Source organism: Rhynchophorus ferrugineus, unplaced genomic scaffold (assembly GCF_030347505.1).
Source record: "Rhynchophorus ferrugineus isolate W39M unplaced genomic scaffold, kcgeb_rfMv2 rfM2, whole genome shotgun sequence".
In the NCBI taxonomy this organism is placed as follows: domain Eukaryota; kingdom Metazoa; phylum Arthropoda; class Insecta; order Coleoptera; family Curculionidae; genus Rhynchophorus; species Rhynchophorus ferrugineus.
Genome location: NW_027472581.1, coordinates 44,892,510 through 44,919,443, shown reverse-complemented (window position 1 = coordinate 44,919,443; position 26,934 = coordinate 44,892,510). Strand labels below are relative to the sequence as shown.

General features: G+C 30.6%; 4 protein-coding genes across 7 annotated transcripts; 2 read left to right on the top strand and 2 right to left on the bottom strand.

Annotated features, from left to right (window-relative positions):
- Positions 1-118: 118 nt before the first annotated feature.
- Positions 119-18,472, top strand: LOC143189928 (glutamate receptor ionotropic, kainate 2). 3 transcript variants are annotated; one of them, XM_076393923.1, is made up of 17 exons: positions 119-320; positions 5,660-5,964; positions 6,037-6,177; positions 6,688-6,884; positions 8,822-8,991; positions 9,039-9,183; positions 9,237-9,374; positions 13,884-14,263; positions 15,418-15,595; positions 16,628-16,712; positions 16,773-16,914; positions 16,978-17,115; positions 17,214-17,374; positions 17,428-17,700; positions 17,764-17,882; positions 17,970-18,119; positions 18,170-18,472. In XM_076393923.1, the coding sequence occupies exons 2-17, from the start codon at positions 5,880-5,882 to the stop codon at positions 18,371-18,373; spliced, it is 2,706 nt and encodes a 901-aa protein (XP_076250038.1). In that variant the 5' UTR covers positions 119-320; positions 5,660-5,879; the 3' UTR covers positions 18,374-18,472. The 3 variants fall into 3 exon arrangements, with proteins under 3 accessions (XP_076250038.1, XP_076250039.1, XP_076250040.1); XM_076393924.1 differs by lacking the exon at positions 119-320 and adding an exon at positions 748-897 and having other exon boundaries at positions 5,605-5,964; XM_076393925.1 differs by lacking the exon at positions 119-320 and having other exon boundaries at positions 13,884-14,070; positions 14,140-14,263.
- Sf3b6 (Splicing factor 3b subunit 6) lies at positions 18,369-19,034 on the bottom strand. Its single transcript, XM_076393926.1, has 2 exons — positions 18,854-19,034; positions 18,369-18,797 (listed from the first exon to the last, which is right to left on the bottom strand). Exons 1-2 carry the CDS (start codon positions 18,881-18,883, stop codon positions 18,462-18,464), a joined length of 366 nt encoding a protein of 121 aa, XP_076250041.1. The 5' UTR covers positions 18,884-19,034; the 3' UTR covers positions 18,369-18,461.
- Positions 19,035-19,426: 392 nt separating this feature from the next.
- Positions 19,427-20,057, top strand: NP15.6 (NADH dehydrogenase [ubiquinone] 1 beta subcomplex subunit NP15.6). The gene is made up of 2 exons (XM_076393920.1): positions 19,427-19,726; positions 19,789-20,057. Exons 1-2 carry the CDS (start codon positions 19,480-19,482, stop codon positions 19,968-19,970), a joined length of 429 nt encoding a protein of 142 aa, XP_076250035.1. The 5' UTR covers positions 19,427-19,479; the 3' UTR covers positions 19,971-20,057.
- A 3,761-nt stretch (positions 20,058-23,818) lies between these two features.
- LOC143189927 (uncharacterized) lies at positions 23,819-26,702 on the bottom strand. Of its 2 annotated transcripts, XM_076393922.1 has the most exons (5): positions 26,288-26,702; positions 26,100-26,218; positions 25,968-26,009; positions 24,777-25,912; positions 23,819-24,717 (listed from the first exon to the last, which is right to left on the bottom strand). In XM_076393922.1, exons 2-4 carry the CDS (start codon positions 26,128-26,130, stop codon positions 25,671-25,673), a joined length of 315 nt encoding a protein of 104 aa, XP_076250037.1. In that variant the 5' UTR covers positions 26,131-26,218; positions 26,288-26,702; the 3' UTR covers positions 23,819-24,717; positions 24,777-25,670. The 2 variants fall into 2 exon arrangements, with proteins under 2 accessions (XP_076250037.1, XP_076250036.1); XM_076393921.1 differs by lacking the exon at positions 23,819-24,717 and having other exon boundaries at positions 25,775-25,912; positions 26,288-26,689.
- Positions 26,703-26,934: the final 232 nt, after the last annotated feature.

Below are 26,934 nucleotides of genomic sequence, written 5' to 3'. Positions count from 1 at the left end.
GTGAAACTCTGCCTACATTATCAGTAGAACTCTAATAAAGTTATATAATAGTTCGTAAAAATGTCATAGATGGTGACAAAACAAACTTTATTTTTCTTCATAACAGTTTTAATACAGCATTGTTTCTATATTAGTAGCTTGGTTTATATTTGGTGCGAGGTTTTCTTGGGTAATTTTAAGATAATATTGTGAAAAATCGTATAATTTATTATTTATCTCTCACTAATATCCCTCTTTTTTCCTTTTGGACGAATGACAACTTTGTAGATATTCAAGAGTCATGCTGTCATGCCATGCTTTCGGGTATCTTAAATATCATGGTAAATATCATGTTTAATAATTATACATAAAATAGAAATAATTAAATATGAATTTGAATATGACTTTTAGACACAATAACTACTAATAAAATTAGTGATTTCAGTTCTAATATAATTATAGAGTAATTTTATGAACATAGCAAAATTTCTAAAACATATGAAAGCCTTGCGTTGTAGGTCAAATAATGTCAGTCGGAATAATTGCTCACCGAAAATACTATATCTGACATATAAAGCGGATGGGATTAAAATGGTCACGTATTTCTGCTTGTATAAATTCTATTTTTATTTCAATGCTCAACGCAAATGCGTTAATTGTGATGGATAGCCATTTCACAGAAACGTTACACTCGGTTTTAATTGTCAACTTATAATGATCTATCCATAATTATATTTATTTATTTATATGTCTTACAAGCAAATGAACATTCACAATCTTGCTTGTTGTTCACGTTGTTCTAAAGTGCTAAATGTATGTCTTCTGATGATTATTTTATCCATTATATTAATTAACATTTCATATATAGAAAATAACTGTCACAATCACAATAAGTGATACTTATATTTTGTTATATGAGCATACTAAGATATTTAGAACAATCCACCAGGAGGAACAAGAAGCTATTAATATTCACTGGTAGACATGTTCTTCCACGCAAGGATTAAGTTACACAAATAGATTTCCTTTCATGGCTTAAATATGCTAAATTTTCTGTCGTAATTGTATTTTACTAAGGTGTATTTATATTTTTAGTCTACGGAAAATTCCTGAGTTACTAAGACTGACCTGTCGTTTACGTATAGTGCTACCGTAGTGATCTCAACATTATCTTACGGAACTGCTGAAAATAATGCTGCAGATATTTGTGTATAACGTTATTGCTGAACTGATGTAATAGAAGACCGGAAGAGTGTAAATTGTCTAGTGCAAAAGCCTAGTTTGCCTTTTAAGCACTTTTTATGTCTAGTTTGCTTTTTAAGCACTATTTATATCATATGGAAAACCGTCGAAATATTGCAGGCAACTGCTTCTATAGTTATCTATGGTTTTTATAATGTTTTTTCAAAAATATCCATATATTAATATATCGATGTTTGTTCGGCATCCCTATTCTAGAGTATAATAGTTAGAGCGTTCAGCTCATACGCGGAGGTCGCGGGTTCGATTCCAGGTGGGGGCAACGCCTCTTGTTGTTGCTCTAGTCTGGTTTTTGTAACTTGTAAAATTACCTGGGCTTGGCAGCGGACCCCGGGTCCTGAAGCGTTCCTTATTTTTAATCATTGTTTCTTTGTTCCTTCGGTGCCAAGCCCAAATAATAAAAAAATAATAATATAATTTTGTAGCATATACACAAAATTAAATTACAAACAAAACAAAACTAATTTGTTGCTTTAACCGACTTCAAAGTGATCAGTTGATAGTAGTAAAAATAATATTGTAAAAGGATAAACAGGTTTAGGTAGGTATTAAGCTAAATTGTATGTATATAGTAAAATATAAAATACCTGTAGTAGATACGTTAAATGAGGTTTTTGTTAATTTTTATTTAGTTATTACAACGATTATTATGTACATATTTTATTTTAAAATGTATTTTTTTTGTGTTAAAAATCGTTCCTAAAAAAGTTTCATTATTTTATAATTTTAAGTGAGTTCCATATTTATTTTTTGAAGTCAGTTCAATTCAATGCTCTCCGTTCTTGCTTCCCATATTCTCTTTATCTGTCTTTTATCTTCCACGCGCTATAAGTATTCCAACAACTGGGTTGTCTCCTGATTGTCTATGCACTCTTTTACTGATTCATTATTGATTGAATATTTTCATATTTTTCTACTTTTCATCCAGTCCATCTTTATTTACACCTCTGACTCTTCTGAGACACTTCATTTCTGCTACTTGTATCTTACTTTTCTTCCTCATTGATAATACCCAAGTATTCCACCAAATGTTATTTATCATAATTCCGTATTCTTTTAGTATCATATTCCATGTTTTGCTCTATCAGTTGTTATTATTACATCAAATTTTTGTACTCTATATGTATATTTTATAATCTAACAATCTGCTGAATGTATTTTGTGATTATTTATGTTATAATAATTCCAGTCCTAGTAACTACTTGAATGAGATTTTGTTTGATATGAAAGATGTAGACCACACTTAACGCAAATTCTAGTTAACTAGTTTTCCTTAATTTTGAGTCTTAATACTTGTAATGTTTCTAATAATAGTGAACTGTCCATATCATTCCATCGTTTTCATTTTATGAATAGTTTCTCCTTTCTTCTTTACAAATGTGGTAGTGTTATGTTAACATAGGAAGCCATTGCAACGGTATAGATTTTACCGTACCATTCATTAATCTCAACATACGTATAATTGTGTATCAACTTTGTTTATATATACACCATTGCACCATATTTAGCGTCTACACTCTAGTATGTCACTACTATGCAACAGGATTAACAATGAGAAGGTAATATCTTGCTCGTATCTGATGATTTCCACGTTCAATTCAATTATGTCTATTTTGCTTATGATTCCTTCCCTTCAACCTTTCTCCGTTAATCAGGCTGTTATTTATCAACTATATCGAAAACACCACACAAAACAATACAGACATTGAAATTAATAGCCACAATAACACCTAAAGTATCAGCATAAATTCTGTAAAGTTTTTAATAACTTGCAGTAGCACTTTTGTTTCAAGTTAACCTACAATTAACTAATAATATTGTATTGTAAATAAACTAATATTTTAAGTAAATGATACATAATTAGAAGTACACCCTAATGAGAAAGTTTTAACAAAAATATAGTCAGCGAAGTTCTATGTTAGAATAGTAAATTAATAGTCCTATTATTTGTAGTATGAAAATCTCTCTATACGAATAGAAAGTCCAACAAATTAAGACCAATAATCGAAAATATAGCTGGCGTTTTCTGTCTTATTTAAGTTGAATTAAATAAACTGTCCTTTATTTTATAAACTTACATCGAGAATGTCAGCCATCTGTTGGTTTATTTTTGGACTATTATTTCAATATTGGCATCACTATCGCGCTGGACATTGACAGATACGTCAGTTTTAAATCGCTGTCGTTTTATCTCTAAATAATACCGAGAATTATTAAATGACATTAATTATATATTAATTGATTAGCTATTAATTGATTCATAATTATATTAGAACTAGTAAAAAGAAATCCATTAATTTTCTGGATGGCTTTAATGAACTAAATGTTGCGCGCTGTAAAACATCCTGTTTACAGTGGATAACATTAGAAAATTAAACAAACAATAAAAACTTTTTAAAAATTAACACTAAAAACTTATTTCAAAGTATTGTCAATGGTTGAATCAATTTTGTTTGAGTTCACGTTAAATATGGAGATCAACAAACTGAAAATACCCTATAATTTACAATTTGTGATAATGGAGAAAACGCAAGTCAGACGATTCAGAATTTTTGTGGTTCTGATACTGTAACAACCAATTAATGGCTGTTTTAGTTTCATCGGTTTCGTTCCGTTAGTTATATTAATTTAGATTTAGATTTGTTTGATATAGTTATTACAACAATTATTACGTACATAGTTTATTTTAAAATGTTTATTTTTATGTTAAACTCTAAGTTTGATTATTGTTTAATTTTAAGTGAGTTCCTTATTTTTTGAAGTCGTTTCAATTTTTTTGTTAAAAAAAATTATTTTTCTCTATTTAGTGTTAGATATTTATTAGGACTCAATGAATTACGCAGTTACTCAATAAATTACACAGGAAAAATGCACCCCGTATGAAGAAAAACAGGAATAAAGAAACAATAATTGAAAATAAGGGAATCGAACGCGCGATCTCCATTTGGGAGCTAAACGCTTTAACCATTACCCCATAAAAGTAGTTATCTACAATATTACTACGAGGTCTTATGCCATAGTTAATGCTTAAAAAAGCAAACTGAATGGTTTTTGTACTGACCGATTTTCCGTCATATCAGCTCAACGATAACATTATACACAAATATATAATTATTTTAGATAAAAAATATGTGAAAATTTTGTACGTGCCTTCGAAATTTGAGCGTTTCCCTAGACTTCCCTCCTTTCTCCCAAACAGATCCTGATTTGGTTCCAATAGGACCACCTCGGAAGTTCACTCTTTCGAATAAAAAAAGAATTTTGAAAATCGGCCCACAATTGACGCCAACATACATTATAGAAATATATAGATCCGAACATAGAACCTCCTCCTTTTTCGAAGTCGGTTAAAAATAAGTGTGAAATATCCACGATATGAACTTCTATTTGCTACACTATAATAGTCGTTTTCTGGTTTAAATGTCCTTATTTCAGTTCCGACCTCGGATAATGTTAGTCTCCTGCTTTCAACGATCTTGAACCTTGTCTTCCTCAAAAGGTTTATTTCGCATAAAAGTCTGTGAAGAACTCATTCATCTCATTCGACAATCATAATCAAACCAGTATAAACTGTATTTATGGATTTGTTCTTCACTGTTTATCGCAACTTAAACAAATGACTTCATTTCTAATGCGATATCGGAGAAATTCAATAGATTTTGTCTTAAGTGTTCTCTCTTAGGCATGCCCCATCGTTAAAATGCAATAACTCCTGCAGCTTGGCCAATTCTACTTTAGCCAGTTGGATGCCACTTTCTTATCCTAATTCTGTATTAGTGATACCCAGTACCACAATACCTTCACACGCTCTAACTGGTTCTCGTTGAGATTTAAAATAGCAGGCGATCCGTTAGTTATCAATACTTTAGTATTTTTTATTAATTCTCAAGCCATATGGTTCTGTAATGCTAATTATAACACGAAGATTGTTAGAAGCTTCAACATCTATATTAGTGAATACAGCGCTATTATCAGCGAACATCTGATCGGTCAAACTTTTTCCATAATTGCATCCACTACGATGCTGCAAAGTATTGGAGAGAACCCAATTTTAAAAAATTCATAAAAACACTTTTGAAAATAATTATCTAGATATCAAACAAAATTTGAATTAATATATTGTAAAACAAAACTTTACGTTTATGAAAGTTATAAATAATGCTATGTTATAATAATTTAATAGATACGTTTTATTATATTTTGCAGGGTATATTTTTATAATACTGTAATGTATTCATGAACTTTTATAATTAACAGGATATTTTTATGATTTTTTTCTTTTTGATATATTCTAAGTTATATTAAGAATTACACATAAAAAGTAATCAATGTACTTTGTTAATTAAAAACATCCCACACATCCAGCACGCAACAATCCAAACCGCCTCATTTCATTATTTTAAAACAAATCCTGTGATAGGTTTATTTTTGACTCCCACGAATTTAATACCGCTGGCAAATAACCAGGAACATCGTGCCGGGCAACATCTTGTTTGAGACATTTCCTCCAGATCCGTCCAGCATGTTGTGTTTTATTTCTGGAACGCGTCCGACATATTCCGTTGACATTCACTCGCACAGCAACATAGAGCAACTGCAACTACCTGAAAACAGGACCTAAGCCGACCTCAAACATAAACATGGGAGTTGTACTTCAAAGCGTTTGGCTTCTCCTAGTTATTAGCTATAATTGTTTATGTTTCGCCATTGAACCAATAAAAATCGGTAAGTATCAATTAGGTCATTTCGAAATTGTTTATAATTTGCATTTTACATATTTAACATATCGATCTGCAGGTGCGTTTTTTACCGAAAGCCAAACCTCTAATTCAATTAATTGGAATGTTTTTAAAGATAATATACCACCAAAGCTGGAATTTATTAAACCTGAAATTAAACTTGTATCGAAATCCGATACTTTTGAAGCTAGTAATTTAGGTAAGTACGTACTGAATGTTTAATAACCGAAAAGCTAGTAAATATTTGAAAAAGTGCAAAGTTAACTCATGTTTTTAATATTCGTATTTTCGAGAAAACGTTATAAAATTCTTAGGCAACCATTTCAACACTGAATTATTGGATTCTAGTTATAACATAAATTATATCAAACTACATATGTTAGTGTTACAATTTAATTCAAATAATTAATAATAAGAGTTCAACTTTTTATGCGAAGTGAAAATAAGTATTTTGGCTGTTTTTTACAACTGCGTCAATTTAATTAATAGTTTTGAAAAAAATTCTAAAGTACGTACTAACATATCAAATAAAATATATACCAAATTATTTAAATTACGAGAAGTATAACTCTATATATATATTTTCCAAATTTTTTCATTAATAAATACATACACTTTGAGAATGTAAAATATAACGATCAATATAATTAATATAGGTATAAGAAAGCTAATATTATATTTTCTTTCTAAACGCCTTTTCTAATTATAGTTTGCGATGCTGCTTCCGAAGATCCAGGATTATTAGCAGTCTTTGGGCCTAATTCGTTAATAGGATCAAGAATAATGGAATCTGCCTGCGATTTCTTACAAATTCCTTATTTTTCAACGCATTGGAGACCTATGACTACTGTTGATAATAATTTAGCAACTTTTAATTTATATCCTGACGCAAATTTATATTCTCAGGTAAGTAAAGATTTAACTAAAATAATATTCATATAGCACCAGGTGTGTCGGTAATTCCCTCCCGGTTTTTTCGCTAAAGAAAACACGTTATTTACCATGTACAGTAAAAGTGTATTTATTCGGTAATAGTAATCGGAGCTAGAGTCTAATTCTTGAAACGCTTGGAACATGACGTTGCCAATTCTTTAAATTATACGTATATTTGAAGAATATAATTTAAATACAATGACCCTGAATTCACAAATTAACCTAAAATGTCCCTTACAATTCTAATTATATATATTTATAGTAAAATATTTTTAGTAAAATGTCCTGTTTCATGATATAGTAAGAGTGGTATGAATAACATTTACAAACATACTTGATATTAAAATAATTTTGAAAAAAGAAATAAAATGAAATAATATATATAACAAATATAATTTATTTATCAATATGTAAACATTACAATAACAAACCATACTTCTATAAAAATATGGTTCAAACTCCCTATCAAAATCAATCCTATATCTGTCAATATACTTAATTAAGTCTTTCATAGAAGATATGTTTTTAGTGGTAAAAATCTGAATTCGTGAATTCATGTGAATGAGGGGTGAATTTAGAAGTGGTAATATATTTACCAAAATGGTAACCTGCAATCTTAATCACTGAGGATTTAGTTGTTCTTTCAATGTTACTTTTTCAAACCTCAAAATTTCAAGCGAGTTAAACTTCAATGTTTTTTGTTCAATTTTAATGTCGATGAGCTGCAGTGTTGCTGAGGTATCCATAAAGAACCTCGAGTCATATTTATCCGAAATTTTACTTTCGTAGGGTCAATAATCCCTAAAATATCATGAATTTGGTATTTAGAGTTTTCACCAGTAGGGTCGACACAAAAATGGCTACCATAGTTCTTTCGAATTTCTTGTAAATGACAACGTCGCAAAATCAGGCATACACTGCCAAAGGGTACCGATTATCAGTTGGAACCATCTACAATTAGGTTACTAGAGATGTCGGCTGCTGAGAAAAATATTGATATTACGATATATCGATATTTTTAACTTTTTTAAAAATATCGATATATCGGAGAAAAAATATCCATATTTTTTTCCAACTATAAAAAATTTCGATATATTACAAAATATATATCGATATTAAAAAAAAAATTGATATATTGGTGATAAAAAATATCGATATTCTTTAAATATTTAAAATTAAGTACCAAATGCATTAATTAATACTTAATATTATCGGTTTGATAAAATTAATACTACATACCCTACTACTACTACATACCATAATACTACCCCTACAAAAATATCGATATATCGATCAAAAAAATATTGGCCAAAATTATTGATATCTTTCGGCATCCCCCCCAGCTGTTACTATGGTCGGATGGAACTAAACTGTAGGGCGAGTGCAGATTTTCGCACTCCAGTCTGATTTATTTATATGAAACGGTACGTTGTCATGTTGAAAAAGTACCTTAGCATATTTTGAGCATATGTGGGTGTTTCTCAATCAATTCAAATGAATAGTTTGTCGTCGGTAGTGATCAATATTAATTGTTTCTCCCGGTTTCAGCAGGTCTTCTAGATTTCCAGTTTTTCGGCTTACCAGGGCGTTCTTTGTCTTGCAACGGAACATTGAAATCACCACATTTGAATTGTTGATACATTTTACATGTTCTTATGGTCGCAAGCGATTACCTTCAGCAGCTTTTGTCTTTTGATAAAGCAAGAAATATAAAGCGTACCGTCAATGCATATATTCAGTCACAAAACACAATTTGAAAAAATTATAAATCTATAACGCTGTTATTTAGACCTTATTTGTGTAGTTTACATAATTATGACTAGTGAAATCTATTATAAAAACTGAAAAATAATTACCAACGTACCTGATAAAATGTATACAAACTGTAATAATCATTTTAATTTTTACAGGCGTTATTAACCATAATTAAAAGTTTAGATTGGAAAAAATTTGTAATTATATACGAGGCCGACGAAAATTTAATTAACTTACAAGATGTTATAAAATATCAAGAGCACAGAGAAGGATACGACAAAAATGATGTCCTTATCAAGTCACTAGGGCCTGGTCTAGATTACAGGTAAAATGATTATAATCTTTTTATGAGCGGTAACATTTATTTTGCAGGCCTTTATTAAAAAAAGTTGCTAAATCGGGTATTAGAAGAATTATTTTAGACTGCCACTCCGATAAAATATTAGACATTTTGAAGCAAGCAGTTGAAGTAAAATTATTACCAGACATTTCAACGAGCTTTTTCTTGGTATCTTTAGTAAGTAGCATATATTTCACGAGAACATTAAATTAGATTCTTTTTTATTTTAGGATGCGCATACATTAGATTATTCCAACGTTGCCCCAGGTACAAACATCACTACAATTCGCTTGTTTAACCCATTTGATGACTCATTTCAAAAAGTCGCCGAGCAATATTATCCCACAATTCCATCAGAAAAATTACCGGTAAAATTTATTATTTCTATTTACTGGAAGTTTGGATGATTTCTGAGTGATTTTAAATTAGTGTAAATAGACGAAATGTTTAAATATTGGGTTCGATGTTTCACAAGTGATGATTTTGATAAAAGTTGATAAATAACTTCCTACTATATCTAGGAAAGTTGAAAATGAGAAATTATAAGCCTATATTGAAGGACACCGTCATGGCAAATGTGTTTGTTTGATTCGAGTAATCAAAAAAAAACCGAAACAAAACACCGCCACCTGTTGCCAAGTTTGTAGAAACGATTAACGGCTCCTTCTTGTTATCATCTATGAGCTTTAATTTATATGAAAATATCTGAAATTGAGCTTACTCATAAACAGAATTTTAAATACCAATTTATCAAATTCCCCAATAATCCAAGCCAAATTCTCCAAATTGAGAGAAAAATTTCCTGATTCTCCACAAATTTCCCTCAAAATTATTTTAACAAGTATCAACCCTTAATAACCGTAAATAATATAGTCTATCCAAAGTAGCAGTGAACTGACGTTATCAAGATGTATAATGTATTGCCTATTGCAGTTTGTAAATTCGTTTTAATACCAGATAGTAGTTTCCTTCTAGAAGGAAAATATTGTCTAATTCTAAAACGAATTTACAAATTTCGGTAGACAATACATTAAACATCTTGATGGCGTATGTTCATTGCTTCTTTGGATAGGCTATATGTATTGTTTAACTTTTCATAGTATGGGATAAAGTGTAATGATATGATTTATAAGGTAACACTTTTTTCTATATTTATTCTTGCAACTAGACTTTTATTCTTAAAGATACTACAACATCTGTATTTAATCGATTGTGGTTCTCTGCATTTAATTTTTTCGTTTAAACACTAAATTTTCGCTCGACCGATGCCTTTGAAAATGTCAGTATCAGCAGAAGGACATCATAATTTTTATGTTTGGGAACAAGTATTCTCCTGCAACGTTTTTAATGCAAAACGCTTTATCCCAGTAGCATTCTCCATCAATGTTATCTTCATGAAATTCAAAACCATGCTATGTAACGAAACACTTATTATGCGGGACGGGACGGAATTAATATCACCACTTTTGGCTTTGGAATAAGACAGGAGCTTTATTTTCATAGATGCCCTTTTATATATTTTGAATAGTTACTCGAAACAAACTACAACGCCCTCTACTAGTTATTTTATTAACACCCCATAAATTACGTTATAAATATAAATCAGTACAAAAAAAAATAAATGGCAAAAACAAAAATGTTACATTCTATATATAGAATCATTTGAGCTTATAATTACTCGATTTATAAATGGTGGGAATTTAACTTTACTTAATCCAGTCGAAAAAGAAGATATAGACAGAGATCTATAAATTTATCAAACATATTGAACAATTAACTCTGTCTTTAGACATAGTTCACTTTTTAACGTTACTTCCTTTAATCTATTCCTGAGCTGTTAAACCTGGGGATATTTTATTTATATTATATTCTGCTCCCATTGAATTTAATGCCACTGAGTTTTCACCTGTCTTGACTTACCACTTACTTGCAGGAATGCCACGTCACTAAGTTTCCAGTGTAGACCACTATGAAGCCACTAACAGTTTTCCTACTTCAGTTACTACAACAACCGTCACCACTCTAATCGACATCACGCATTCCTTCAAGCTTATTTTAACCTTTCATGTACATTAGTCCGTGTTCTTTGGTACATTTTAGATTTCGAAGCATTTTTTTCAGATTTCCATTGGCTTATTCAAATATCTGTTTATATATTAACTAGTTACTATATGCAATATCTCGTAAATAATAATGAGAAGTACATAAGGCTGCATATTAATCTTCTATACGATACGTATAAATATTTCCTCACTTTTGCTTCTATTAGTGTTACTATCTTCCATGTTGAATGCTTCGAACAATCTTAAATGATGTGTTTTCATATTTCCATTAATTCGTGTATAGTGTTATTAATGCATCATCAATAAATATTACCAACTAAATATTACTTTTATGTACAAGCAATAGTCATAATTTGATCTCTCAAACTGTAACTTGTTTATCACTTCACTGAATTTTGTGTTTGAATATTTTAGTGAATTTCTTACATACAGCTTAACCAAACAATGCTCGATATAATTTTCGGTATATTATATTAATATAGATATTTGTATCTACTGTTCCATTTAGAGATACGATTCGAACGTCATTTTACATAATCTTCCAGGTGTTTTAAATCGATTTTGATACAGTAATTCTAATAGGTTGTAACCTGCACACGGTTGCAAATCGAGGGATTTTATTGTGCAAAATAGTTTAGTGATAATTAGATACTTGTAAAAACTAATCAAGTGAGCATCGGACTAGTGGTGAACGCAGACCGAAGCAACTATGCCAAAGCAAGTAAAACATTAAGATGATGTTTTCTTCGACTATCATCGTGTTATTCATAATTATTAATTCCATCTGACGGATCAAACTGTCAACGGGAATTTCATCTCAGTTCATTTCAGTGGCCAATCATCTATTTTTCTATTCCTTCGCATCTTAATTCTTTATTCGCCGGATTTTGCTCTACTGAGCAAGTTATTACCTCAACTCATTATTGTTAGAAACTGATCATTATGTTGACTCAAGAGAATTATATCCAAATTGAAGAATTATTTAAAAATCATATAAGATACAACAATTAGCCATTTGCATATATTTTAATCAGCGATATCTATTACTGAAAATGCAACGTATCAATGTAAACTACTGTTTAACAACCTAACCTAAATGTTAAATTCGATGGTTTTGCCAACTCTCTACATAAAATAATAGTTTTTCATTTAAAATTATTGAGTTACTACCAAACCCTATTAAAAACTTTTAGAAACTTGAAATATAAAGACATTAATAATTATTATATTAAATTATACAAAATGATTTATATGATAATAATGATTAATAATAATTAAGAGTTAATTAAAAATCGCTCAAAGAACTTTTTAAGTTTCGGTCCAACTATTTATATTATCACTTACCTGTTATATTGGTGTAATATTCTGTGTAATATTCGTATAGCTTCTTCGCTATTTTCTACGACGGCAAGAATCGCAGTGTCATCAGCAAATATATCGATCATGATATTTTCCTTTTGTGGTATATCATATATGTAGAGTAGGTAAAGAATTAGCCCCAATACACTTCCTTGTAGTACACCTGATTTAGTTTATTTTATTGTAGAGTTGGCTCTTCTCCTCTTGCTTGACTCTATTTTAAAAAAAGAAAGGCTTGTGCTATATCTATTTTTTTATTAATTACATCTTACATTAGATATGCTTTGTACAATATGAATTTGAAAATTATTTTATTACTACTGTTCAGTTGTACTTGCATTAACATACAAGCAAGGCGAGTATGTAATTGATACATCAGTATGTATTTCCCAACGTTAAAGTTAAAAAAACACTTATACACTAAACAAGTTCGTGTGGTTTGGTTCGCTTCAATCTTCGGATTTCTTGCGTCTTGTCCAATAGCTGTATTGATTCCACGTTGCTGTGATTTATCGACTTTATTTCATGTTTAAAAAGACGAAATCTTGGATCACTTCGTGTATCCATTTGATTTTAAGGCCATCGTGCAGCTCTTCGTTGGTTACGTAGTTATAAGCATTGGTAATTAATCGTAGACATTTTTTTGGGTACGTTAGTTAGTATTACTAGTTAATTTAATGTCTTAGTGAAACCCTATATTTGCACCCATGTGCCCAAATTTGCTTTATGATTGGTTGATAAACCAAGCTCTTTGATTTTAGGTCAAGTTGAGACTATCTTCCGACTAACCAGTACAGTTGCTTTACTTTGTGTCTAATATGCTCTGCGTTTTGTCTAACATGATTTTTCCAGTTTTACCTATCATCCAGATATATTACAAGTTATTCTACGGAGGAATCGCATCCGGCAAGCAATATAATTAGGTTCTTGTCATTTCGCCGTAAAGCAAAACTATAATGGACAGATTTGGAGCTATTAAGCTGTATTTTCCAGTCTCTAGTCTATTTGTTGATTTTGTTGACCGCTACGTCTAATATAGCTACGAATATAGCTTTTACCACCCTACAAATTTATCGCCCAATACGCCTTTTCAATTACTGTTATGCTATAAACCTGCTCAATTTTTAAATATTAATAAACCCGAACTGGTATTAGGTTTTTTTCTCGATATAATCGGTTTAATAGTATTCAACAGGAGTTTTTCAAATACCTTAGATATTACTAGTAGAAATTTCTTTTAAATAAAAAAAATGATCATATTACAGGCAAGCATCTAACATTTCGTAAACTGGCAAAAACGTTGCCACATTTATGTCAATGGTATCAAGGGTAGTACTTTAAAGGTGGCGACACTTACAATTATTATTAAATATTAAAATTATTATAAATTAATAATCTAAATTAAATATCCAAATTAGTAATTACATTACCAACAACAGATATATTTAATTTTAGGTCCAAACGGTTTTACAGCATGACGCCATGTTATTATTAGCTACTACCATAACATCCCTTTTAAATGATGACCCAATGTTGGATGTTAGCTCGGAGAGTAAATATTGTAATAGCACTGAACCATATGAAGATACATTGTCTTTAATAAATAGAATACGAGACACAGTATTTCCCGAAGGTCTATCTGGTGAGATACGTTTAGAAAATGGTAAACGGGAAAAGTTTACATTGAATGTTATCGAATTAAATAAACCAGACAAACCAATTGCGGTATGGGACTCGGATCAACCGGACGAAATACACCTAACCCGTAATGCCACAGAAAGAGAAGCAGAGCTACAGAAACGTCTAATGAATCACAACTTTATAGTGAGTTCCAAGTATGAAAAAAATTAATGGCATTTTGAAGGTAGGATAATAAATTGTCGGTTTGGAATTCTTCGAAGTAAAGTTATTTGTCAGCATAAAATTGTAAGAATATAACTTCAACTTTATATAAATCTTATTTTAGAAAACTTCTAACAGAACAATTCAACAATACCCAACGTACTAAATGTCTTCAAGCATATTTCTGGTTTTCAACATTGTAATGAATGCAATTATGCAATCTTATTGTATCCAATACCGTATCAATCGTGTTATATAATACCGCTCTACTGAAGAAACGGCCAAAAGTATATATGTATGTAGTGGTTGTTCTATATGAATGTCAGTGCAATAGGGATGGCGAAAAAATATCGATATATCGATATATATTTGGTATTATCGATATATTTTTAGCCGATATTTTCCATATTTTTTAAGCGTTATAAAAAGCCATTTAATTATTTATAATGAACCTTTTAAATTGGTAAAGGCATTTTGGTACTTGATTGTTTAAGAGTTTATTATCGTTATTATTTATTTAAAAATTATCGATTTTTTTCACTGATATCTAACTGAGCTACCAATACATTCCGATTTTAATGACGATATACCCTGAATTGATTCTGATTGTCTAAATTTCAGTAAACTATATTAGTGCAATACTATCTCTATCCAACAACAACTTCTATCACCAAAATCTAGAAAATCTAAAAAAACCTTCTATATTCCAAATCTAGTTAAAACTCAATCTCTAAAACATGTTGTGTTTTGGATGGATCAATTTCGTCATAATAAACTTGTGAGTTAACAATTTGACCGAATGGAAAACTATTGCTTTTAAATGATTTTAAAAGTTGTCAGACAAACTTCTATCGTAAAAGCGACAAAATATTCCTTTCAATAATGCAAATAAACATTTAATAGATTGCATATGTCATTTGTACAATAATTGATTATAAAAATTTACTTTGACAAACTTTTAACTTTTACTTTTATAGGCACAGAATATTTTAGTTCAATATGAATTCAATACTTCGATAATTTTCATTTGTACTTACAAGAATTTGTTAGAACAAATTGCAATTTTTGTTAAGTGATTCCAAACTGACAATTTTTAACTACCTTTTTGTTAAATAAGATGTGAGAACAAACGCTTTATTTTAATCAGGATTGGTAGGCCGTACCTAATGCTGAGTAACCTACCTGGGGCAACTGGAAATGCACGTTATAAAGGTTACTCCATGGATTTAATTACAGAAATTGCTAAACTGATGAATATTACTTTTGAGTTTATATTAACTCGAGATAATTTACATGCCAACATCGTGGACGATTTAATAAACAGGGTAAAAACAAAATGAATCAGATTAAGCTTTAATTTATGAACTCATGTTTTATTACTAATTTATTGGCTTTTTCATTATGTTACATCCATTTATCAGAAACAATTCATTTTTAGTTAAAATAGTTGCACACATTTTGTAAATCAATTTAGTGAAGTGAATATTCAGTATTCAAAATAACAGTGAACTCATGTCATCACAATATCGTATGTGTTGCCTATCGCAACTTGTCAATTCGTTATAAAATCAGACAATATTTTCCTTTTCATTTTATTCTAGCGAGAAAGAGATACAATCAATACATTCTGTCTGGCCTGGTTGTCAAACGTCTACAAGATTCTACAAAATATTAGTTTTAACCAGTAGAGGTTATACACGTTGTTTAAACGCTTTACTTATTATACTTTACTTATAAATTTCAAATCGCTGCTTTTTATTATTCTGATTGAAAATGCCGAAGCCAGACTGAATAGATTGTGTCTCTAACCAGTTACTTCGAACAGGAACGATATAAAGAATGCCCCCTCTTGCCAGTAAAATTCGATAGAGACGTAAGCATTTTTACTGTTAAATATTAACCTTAGATTAATATAAATTACCTTAGACCTTGACCTTAGATTAGTAATAATAATTATGGGTTATAAAGCGGCAAACGTTGTTTCAACGCTTTGCTTATTTTAATAAATTTAAATGTTAAAATAAACTATATTTTCTTATTGATGTTAGAATTATAGAAGAAGATAGAAGATAGATATTAGAAGTTATATGTTAAAGCCAAAAAAACTAAAACTCAAGTTGATGCGGCAATATCGCCACGTTTTGGCGTTCTAAATTTAGATAACGTGAGTTCATTGTTTTATTGAACGGACTATACATAAAATGAAGAAACCAAATACATCAAATCAGTAGCAGTTGCAATTATATACAAAATAAAATGTATAAATGTTCATTTATTTTATTAAATGGATTTTAACCATAGAATGGTTCCATATCACGCTATTAATTATACAATAATATTAATGACATTACTTGTAGAGAGCTGATTTAGGAATATGTGATTTTACTATAACACATCAGAGACGAGAATTAATAGATTTCAGTATGCCGTTTATGTCACTTGGTAAGATCATATTTACTTTAAAAATAAATCAATCTTATTATAATTACGCTCCATTATCAGGAATAAGTATACTCCACAAAGAACCAGAGGTCGAAGGTCTGAATAATATGTACGCTTTCATGGATCCTTTTTCATGGAAAGTTTGGGTATATATCGTGACTCTCTATCTGGTCCTATCTCTCATTATTTTAATAACGGCAAGGTATAAATAAAATATATTTACCAGAAAATAACAGCTGTAGTTTAAATTACACTTAATTTTTAGACTTGATCCGGATGATTGGGAAAATCCACATCCATGTAATCAATCACCAGAGGAGTTGGAAAATATATGGAACATAAAAAATTGTTTGTGGTTGACTTTAGGTTCTATTATGACTCAGGGTTGTGATATTTTACCTAAGTAAGTGAAACAAATTATTTTTCTATGTATATTTTATGAGAAAAAATAATATTTTCCTATACTTTTATCAAACATTACATTATAACATGCACTTGTAGGGGTATATCATCTAGAATTGCAACAGCAATGTGGTGGTTTTTTTCGCTTATAATGACTAGTAGTTACACAGCTAATATGGCAGCATTTTTAACTATGCAAAAAGAAGTTGATGTTATTAATAACGTTGAAGAATTAGCTAATCAAAATAAAATTAAATATGGTAATATATTAGCATAACAATAAGAAGAAAAATATTTTTAATATATGTTGTAGGTATTATGAAAGGAGGCTCAACTCAAGAATTTTTTCGCTATTCAAATAACTCCCTATATCAAAAAATGTGGGCTGTGATGAGAAATGAAAATCCGAGTGTATTTGAGGACACAAATGATAAAGGTGTTGAAAGAGTTATTTCAACGAAACATTCATTATATGCATTTTTCATGGAATCTACCCAAATTGAATATGAACTAGAGCGAAAATGCCAACTGAGGAAAGTTGGTTCATGGTTAGATTCCAAAAGCTATGGAATTGGAATGCCTTTTGGTATATATTTAATATTTCTTTATATTAGATGATTTTTGATTCATTTTTATGAACATAACACAGGTGCTGATTATCGACATGCTATAAATTCGGCTGTACTGAAATTGCAAGAAAATGGAAAATTAAATGAATTGAAAGCTAAATGGTGGAAAGAAGACATTGAGGGAACACCATGTTCAAGTGTAAGTAACTTTAAATTCATTAAAAGACAAAATCAAATATAGTATTATCAAGTTACAACATAACAATATTTTAAATACCTATTTTAGATATTTGATGAAGAAGGGAACCAAGAGGAATTAACTCTAGCGCATGTTGGTGGTGTATTTGTTGTTTTAGGAGCTGGTTTATGTTTAGCCATATTATTCGCTATTGTAGAATTTTTATGGAATGTACATAACATAGCTGTTGAGGAGCATGTATGTAATATTTATTGTTTATTAATTATATATTTTAATTTTATTTTTAGTCAACATACTTTGAGGCTTTAAAATGTGAAGTAAAGTTTGCATGTAACATATGGATAACTCATAAACATGCCAAACCAGATATATCAGAAAGTTCATTGAAAAAGTCCAATGAAAATAATATAAATCGAACGATTATAGCAGGGGCAGGATCTTTTTTAAATGTTAACGCTACTGTCTTAAACAGAATAAGCAATGACAACTAGTGAAAAATGTATATTACCATATTTAGTATACAATTACAAATATAAGAACACAACTAATAATAAAATTAACTTAAATAAAAAATAATAGCTATGTGTTAATTCCATATTTTGATTTCATTTTATCTATTTCTTCTTGTTTTTTATCAATATCTGTCTTCTTGAAAGCTTTGTTCGCTTGATAATATAGAACTACAAGATAACGGTTGCACACATTAAATCCTGAGAGATGATCACATGCATTTTTTGCATCAAATATATCTTCATAAACAACAAAAGCTGTTCCTCTAGTTTCTGGGGTGTTACCAACTCTAATTTGTCTGATTGCTCCATATTTACCAAAAATATCATACATTTCTTCTGCCGTTATCTTATATGGTAGATTTCGAATATATAATATCCTATTTATTTCAGGCGGCAAACGAACCTATAAAAAATAGTAAAAAATTATATGCTGGCATACAAAAATCATAATTTACTGACGTTAGCTTTTCTTTGCATAACCAATGCCATTGTTAATGAGGATTGTTTACTACTGATATATGTCTCAAAGCTTATGAAAACAGAACTGATTATTACTTAACTTCAAATTATAAAAACTATTTATATTTTCAACACCACAAAAAAATATAGAACCTTTAAAATGACATATCAAGCTGTCACCGAAAAGAGCGAAATTAGCAACATAATAGGGATGTTTTTTGGGCTAATATTTCACTATTTATATAGATATTTTTTGTCCGATATGTCACTATTTTTTTCGGTGGCCAACACCCCTACAGGATATATATATATATATATATATATATATATATATATATATATATAGCATATCCTTCAATTATATATGATGAGTAGTTATATTTTTATATATATATATATATATATATATATATATATATATATATATATATATATATATATATATTGACATTTTTTAATCACCTTATGTATGTAACACATTATAAATTAAAAATTAATATATACATATACATATATCTAGTCTATATATATATATATATATATATATATATATATATATATATAAAATAATGACATAACATATACATAACCTCACTTGTTGTCTTTAGGTTCTACAGTGATTAAAAATGGCCCTAATAGTTAATGCTAGGCGAGCGCTATTTCAAAGATTTTGTACATCATTTCAAAAAAGACTTGTATCTACATCAAAAAAAAATAATGACACTGTAGCAGCAGAAATATCTTCTAGACCTGCTAGGGCTGAAACAAAAAACTGGGTATCTTATGGCTTTGATTATAATTCAAAAGAAGTTGACAGAAATGCTATGCACTCTTTACTTTTTGCAGGAATATCAATATTGTTGGTTACAGGAGGTATTGCATAATTCAGTCAAGTAGTGTAATAAACTGTATGGTTTTTTTTAAATATTTCGAAGGATTCTACATAGCTTATATGCCTGACTATAACTTAAGGGACTGGTCTACACGTGAGGCTTTCTTAGAATTAAGAAGAAGGGAAGAAGCAGGTTTACCATTAGTTGATCCAAATTTAATACCCCCTGAAAAAATTGTATTACCTACTGATGAAGAACTAGGAGACACTGAAATTATTATTTAATTATTGTAAATATACTGTAACATTTTTCTGTATGAAATAAACAATGCATCATTTAAATTGTAAATAAAAATTTCAACTTATATTAGACATATTATCCTTATATATTATTGTCCTTTAACAATTGAATTTCTTTCTAATCTAAAAAATCCTTAAATTAATTTTTGCTTATTTTTGTATCTTGTTTTCAATACCTCAAACCATAAAAAAGGAGTAGAAACCAAATCACCACAAAATGAAAGAATTAAATACAACTGCATATGCAATACTGACTCGAAATCAATTTGAAATGCTCTGCAAGAAGGAAAATGTAACAAAGACAAAAAAACATTTTTTGTAACTGGAGTCCTACATGCTTTTATAAATTAAGTTATAAGAATTACAATGGTAGAAAGTTATACTATAGCAATGTCATGTCATATTGTGAAAATAATACATGCAAGTATATAAATTAATAAAAGAAAAATTCATCACAAACAACGTTAGCCACTATATGTACATGTTAAAGAGTGAAAGACCTTACAGAGTTGTATTGAGAAGTCTCCACAAATCAGAAGATACCCCCTAAATAAAGGGATAACTCAATGAACATGAAGTAAGACAACCCGTAAATGTGCACCACCTACCTCAAAAGAACCTTTACCACTATTTCGTATAGACCCGGAACCAAAGCATAACAATAATCAAATTCAAACTAAAATTCTTACATCATATAAAAGTATTTTTGGAATCACTTTATAAGAAAATTGAAATCATCCAATGTAAAAGATGTCAAAAATTTAACCGTTCCAAAAATCAATGATTCCGACCATTCACTTGCGTCAATGTGGATAAGACTATCCGACCACCATTTGTACCAAAATTAGAGACACAGAAGCTAACTGCCAAAGAAAGCAGCCGGTCAGGTATTAATTAAAGTCAATGTTAAAAAGTCGGACATCACACTTGCTACAAAGATAACGAACCAAAACTGTAAAGATTTCTTCCTTAAACTCAGACATCGTTTTAAGTTAAGCAGAGGTGACTAGAATACAAAACATTCTGGTGTTCTAAGCTAGTAACTACGAAAAACTCCTGATCTACTAAATTTCTTCATATCAAAAATTATTGCAATCAACAACACCAACACGGAATCTGAAACAAATCTCCCCTCAACTCATACCGCAATTATTCTTAACGTGAATAATAAGATAATACTAACTGAAGCACCACCAACAATTCGCGATAAAAAAGCTAACTGGAAAAAATGTCAGGATATCACCACAGAGGAGACAAAGCTTATGACCTTTCTAAAAACTATCGACGAGGAAGAACAGGCCATAGAAGGATTAAATCGATTGATTCATGATGAGATTGCACAGGTCCATGCCCCAACACAAAGCGGATATCGCAAAAGAATATGTATGCCCAGCGTTCATTAAGGACTACATACTCCATTACGGATTTATAGGTGATCACCAAATGGGATTCATTAAGGGCTTTTCAACCCTACGTTTCGAAGATGACATTGTAACTGAGTTAATAGTAAGCAACATACCACAGCAGCTTTAATTAAAACATCAAACATTCTTAACGCTCTTAAATAATGGAAAATCGGAAGCAAAATATACCGCTTCATTCAATCCTTTTTAAGTGACGGTTCACCCTACCATCATGGGCTAAAACAAAGGGTTGATTGTTCAATTGACGGATGTACCATAAGCAATAAGTTCGCTAAGCATAAGCTATCAGTCTCCTACGCACTTTGACTAACTTTCATTGGGGCGCCCATAGGGCCGCATTATTAAATATTTATAAAGTCTTAACGTTAAGCAAAGTGGAGTATAGATGCCAAGGCTTCATTTCCGCTACTCCCTCTTACTTAAATAGATTGATCCTAATCGAGAACTCAGCTCTTAAAATCGCCCTGAGGACCTTCCACACCACCAACACCAGCTTGCTCTGCGAAGCAGAAATCACTAGTCTAGAAACCAGACGTGAATTGCTTTTGATTAAATATGCCAGCTCCTTGAGATTTAAACCAAGGCTGTCTCATTAGAGTCAATTCTTCCCATCAAGCACCAAACTTAACCCCTCTGGAGAGCAACACAGGGGTTCTTGTTATAGATTTCATACAATTTGTAGTCATTTATCGTTGGTTTTTCCACCGATATACACCTCCGAGGAAAGATTGCCTTTATGGTGACTGGAGCAATATCAGCACCCGATTCTTATCCACATAAAACTGGGATATATCCTGCACCTTTAAGTTAGACATTCTCGGACGGTTCCAAGAGCAATGACTACGTGGGGACAGCATATACATCGGTAATGTCGGAAGGACACTTCAGGCTCCCCGTTTCATCGAGTGTATTGATGGCTGAACTGTTTGCCATGCATAGGGCCCGAATCTCAGTACAAGATGTGCAAGACAAACGAGTAGTTATCGCCTCCGATTCAATGAGCTCCTTAAAGGAGCTAGAGGATTCTACTAGGATCTTTTGACATCTAGACCAACTCAGATGGGATCTAACAAAAAACAGGCTTTGGGAGGAGTAAAATGAGTATTATCAGGACCTTAACACCACTAACATTACCAGACACAACTTAAGTTTCTCGCGTCTCAGAATTAGTCATTGCAAACTGACCCATGAGTTTCACATTAAGGGAAGAAGTGCATCACTGTGCGTCGAATGTGGTCCTCACTGTCTAACTCAACTAACTCACTGTGGTTCACTTGTAATAGTATTTTAAACACATATTAACTGAATGCCGACGATACAACTCGTAGAGACAGTTTGTCAACCTGGAGAGACAGGGGACCAGTGTCTTAGGCTGGAGAACATGATCTGATTAATTTTCTAACCGTAACAGGACTGCTACTGGAAATGTAATAGTGTACATCTATGTAATATTCATGTTCATTTACATTTTTTGTATCTTATATGCTTATTACTGTTATGGGTGGTGCGTGTTACGAATCACTTATAATTCAGGTCGGGGCGGAATTAATAACACCACTTATGGCTTTGGAACAAAAGAGAAACCTTATTTACATTTGTTGTCTTTATACAATTTTGAACAAACTCAATATCGATATAAATCATTATATTAACTATTGTACTGTAGCTTTTATGTATTCATGCATATGCTTTTATATAATTTACTTGTCATCTTGCAATATATACTCTTTATCTTACAAATTTAACTCTACAATTTATATCCCGACTTTGTATTTATATTGTTCTTTGCATTCTATATCTGTAAAAAGAAAGGTCCTAAATAGTCCAGGAGGCTGATGGGTCTATAATGTATAAATAAATAAATAAATAGATTGGAACAAATGCACATATGCAGTTCTCGATCATCACATATTGTGGATTCATTTTACTGTAGTCTCTTCGTTTCACGTGGCCGCCCTATAACGTAACAACTACTGGCCAATATCCTTCAAATGAAAACTAAGGCCGGCTTGGTGGCGCAGGGGTAAAGGCGATGAGACAGTCTTCCTACTGTTGCGATAGCCGCGGGTTCGATTCCTGCTGAGGCATGGTCGTAAATTTATGTTTGTGATTATTTAACATTTGTGAATGTTCTAGGCAAATAAAATCCGACAAGGAAAATGATCCCAGTCACGCCAGTAACCAGGCTGGGTAAGACCGGATGTCTTCTGGGATGATTTCTAAAGTTGGTCACTCGCCAGTCGGTAGGCTTTAATGCTGAGGACCGTGGTTCGGAGCCCATATTAAACTGTAGGTCCAGTCCAGATAAACCCATAGTTGGTAAAAGGAGACTTTAAAATATATATATATATATATAATAATACACATAAAATAATTAAAAAATATAAGTACATAAATAAATAAAATCACAAAATGGTTAAAAGTTCAGTATTCCAGGCAATATCATTAAAATATTCTTCTATATATAACGCCTTTTCCCCATTTCATATTTTTTTAGTGCCATCAATTTTATAGGATCTATTAGAGTTTTATCTTCTAATTTTCTTATACTGAAAGCAAACTTTAAATCTTTTTCTGTTAATATTTTATTTACTTGTTTGACCCAAAAATACAATGAACACCTAACAATAATTTTTAAAATTTTATCTTGAAAATCATTATGGATTGTACAACTAAAACATTGGAAATGTACGTGATTTTTTAAAACATCTCTCAAAATAACCGATATGTTCCTCTGGAATTGAAAATACAGAGTCAACTGACGACTCCTCAACCTCTGATGATACATCTTCGGTTAAAAACGAATGTAAGTTATCTAAAACGCCTTGATGTTCATCTTCTTCACATTTTGCTCTCGGAGAATGATATGGAAAAAATGAATTGATGATGATCACTTTAAATGATTTTTCAAACATATTAGTTGAAGTATGTATATCTCTGCCCAATGGGCTCTAATAGATCCAAAAAAATTATTTAAACAATCTAGATTCAGATTCCTTAAGCAAATATCATAACTGGGAAATTCTGCCAAAATTTCTTTAAGGTAATAAATCCCCTTAAAGTAGCAATTAAATTTTTAATTGATGGCACTCTAACAAATATTTTCTTAACGGGACAATAAAATCTGACACTATTTAAATATGTAATAGCTCTACTCCAAAATTCTTCATGCAGTGATGTGAAAGATGAAGCTTTAAGAAGAGGCTTGTGTATAGGCGCTATTCTGTTACTAGAGTTGCAACTATCAAATAATGCATCCAAAAACACTACAATAGCACCTGTTTGTTCAGCTTCCTTTGGAATAAATTCTGAAATCAAAAAAAAATTAGAATTATTATTAACACATATTACATTGCAGCATACTTACCATAATTGGCAAACCTTACCAAATGTGAGCCCACTGAATAACTGAGAACCTGTGTACAATTCTTAATTTTTATTTTATTTATCTTGCCTGGTATTATATGTTGTTCTGTTAAATTTCGGCACAGCCTTAACGGCTATTCAATATCAAAATAATATAGAGATATAATATGCTCTAATTTTGCAATATTTAGTTTGTCATCCTTTTACAGACAAATATTTTGTCAACAAATTATTTCGAATTCTTTTAAATAAATGGGGAATGTCCTAAAGTGGAATAATTTGTTGCCCATTTACTTCAAATTCGCAACAATCTGTCGAGTTGGACAGCAAACTGTTAATGGCAGCCTGATTAGCAGATCCTTGGTCGCAAACTGTGCAGAGTACTATTAAACCTATCTCTTAACATTTTGCAATTACTGAAACAATCAGATTTTTCAATGATGTTGATTTAATTGGACCATTTGAATACGTGAAGCAGATAGGTTGTTTCCATTTTCAAAATAATCCCTTCACCATAAAAACATTTGTTTGCATAGTCTGCCATGGCTCCTTTTTTATAGCTCCACTGACTCACCAAGCCATTAATGTAATCTTCTTTAACATTGTATTGCAGATTAGGAGCTACTTTCATCTCGTCAAACATCACAATACAAAATCTATCTTGCAACATCATGTCTTGAACTGTGCTTTTTAATGACAAAAATATTTGTTCATTTAGCCCTGCTCGCATTGGGATATGCTTGATCAACTCTAAACAGGCGTGCTTTGAGGAAAAACCAAATATTTTTGCCAATATTCTATAGGCCTCCCCGCTTGACTTTAAACGAGCAACAACCAAAACTTTCTCCTGTATTGTTAAATGTCTAGATTTAGGTGCACTTGACTGATTTGCCACTTAGGAATATATAAATTTATATCTTCCCTGATTAACATATTTCAATAAGCATTTTAATAACTCTACACGGGAACTTAAACTCATATTTGCAAATCTGCTTTTGTGGAAAGTTATTAATTTCTTATTTCTGGCAATATGTTCATAAGACATTACTTTCTTATAAATAATCTCAGCTGATTGTGACAAACATAGTTGAGAAGAGTAACCAAACTCTTTTATATGACTTCTAAAGCTTCGAGGTTCTGAAAAAAATACTTTTTAGTGCTAATTATACACATTATGTATTAAAAGGATTACCTTTTTGGTGATGTTTTTTTAATGAACAGTCTGAATGTTGTTCTAAAAAGTAAACATTGTAAACATTGATATTTTATAATTCAAGATAATAGTTATTAGTACTAATTATTCAGTTATCTAATTAACTATTACCTTTTTGGAAGACGTCTTTATACAATGACATCACATCTTTTTCGAACAGCTGGGCACACCACTCAAATTAATATTTTCATCAATATCACTTATGTCTTGATAAGAAGCAGTTTGACTTTCTGTAAAAGTTAGGTAAGCATATAGAAAAATTTCTGGAATAAGCATATAATAGATAGATTAATGTGTACCTGGTAAAAACAATGTTGGATAAGCATTTACCCTAAGACCTGTTTGTTTAGTAAGAGTAATTTGGAATTCCTTACTAAAATGTCTGTGACACACACGGTAACGATGATAAGTTTGTATTGTGCTTAAACCAGGCAATTTAGTATTATTTACTTGATCAATCCATTTTTCGAAAAGTGCGTGATTATTCTTTGGATAACGATGTCTCCTTTCCGTAATAGCTTTACATCCAGGTACACATCTTTTACTATCAGGATGCATTATAATCAACTTATATTGAATAATAATTTAGTAACAATTAACGTAACACAGAAAACATATACAATGTAAAATGAAGATTTCCTTCTATTTTATGGCTCGCTATAAATTGCAACACTCAAAACAAAACCACTTGAGAAACAAAGTTAAAAATGGCGCGTTCCTAATCTAGGTGAACCAATCACATGGTTTTGTAGTGACAGTTAAAATTTAAACCATAATATCGATATATTTTTTTCGATATTTTTTTAGAACCATCGATATCGTTATAATGATATAGAATGTTGGGGGAAAATTATCTATATTTTATATTTTACAAGAAATATAGAACTATTTTTTAGAAAAATTAAAAACATTGAAATATTGGCCCACAAACTATTGATATTTTCTA

Coding starts and splice junctions, on each gene's coding strand:
- LOC143189928 (XM_076393923.1), top strand. CDS start 5,880: ATGGGAGTTGTACTTCAAAGCGTTTGGCTTCTCCTAGTTATTAGCTAT. Junction 16,713..16,772: donor TATGCCGTTTATGTCACTTG/GTAAGATCATAT, acceptor CTCCATTATCAG/GAATAAGTATACTCCACAAA. Junction 16,915..16,977: donor ATTATTTTAATAACGGCAAG/GTATAAATAAAA, acceptor CTTAATTTTTAG/ACTTGATCCGGATGATTGGG.
- Sf3b6 (XM_076393926.1), bottom strand. CDS start 18,883: ATGGCATTGGTTATGCAAAGAAAAGCTAAC. Junction 18,798..18,853: donor TTATGCAAAGAAAAGCTAAC/GTCAGTAAATTA, acceptor TATTTTTTATAG/GTTCGTTTGCCGCCTGAAAT.
- NP15.6 (XM_076393920.1), top strand. CDS start 19,480: ATGGCCCTAATAGTTAATGCTAGGCGAGCGCTATTTCAAAGATTTTGT. Junction 19,727..19,788: donor AATATTGTTGGTTACAGGAG/GTATTGCATAAT, acceptor AATATTTCGAAG/GATTCTACATAGCTTATATG.
- LOC143189927 (XM_076393921.1), bottom strand. CDS start 26,546: ATGCATCCTGATAGTAAAAGATGTGTACCTGGATGTAAAGCTATTACG. Junction 26,219..26,287: donor TCCAACATTGTTTTTACCAG/GTACACATTAAT, acceptor TAACTTTTACAG/AAAGTCAAACTGCTTCTTAT.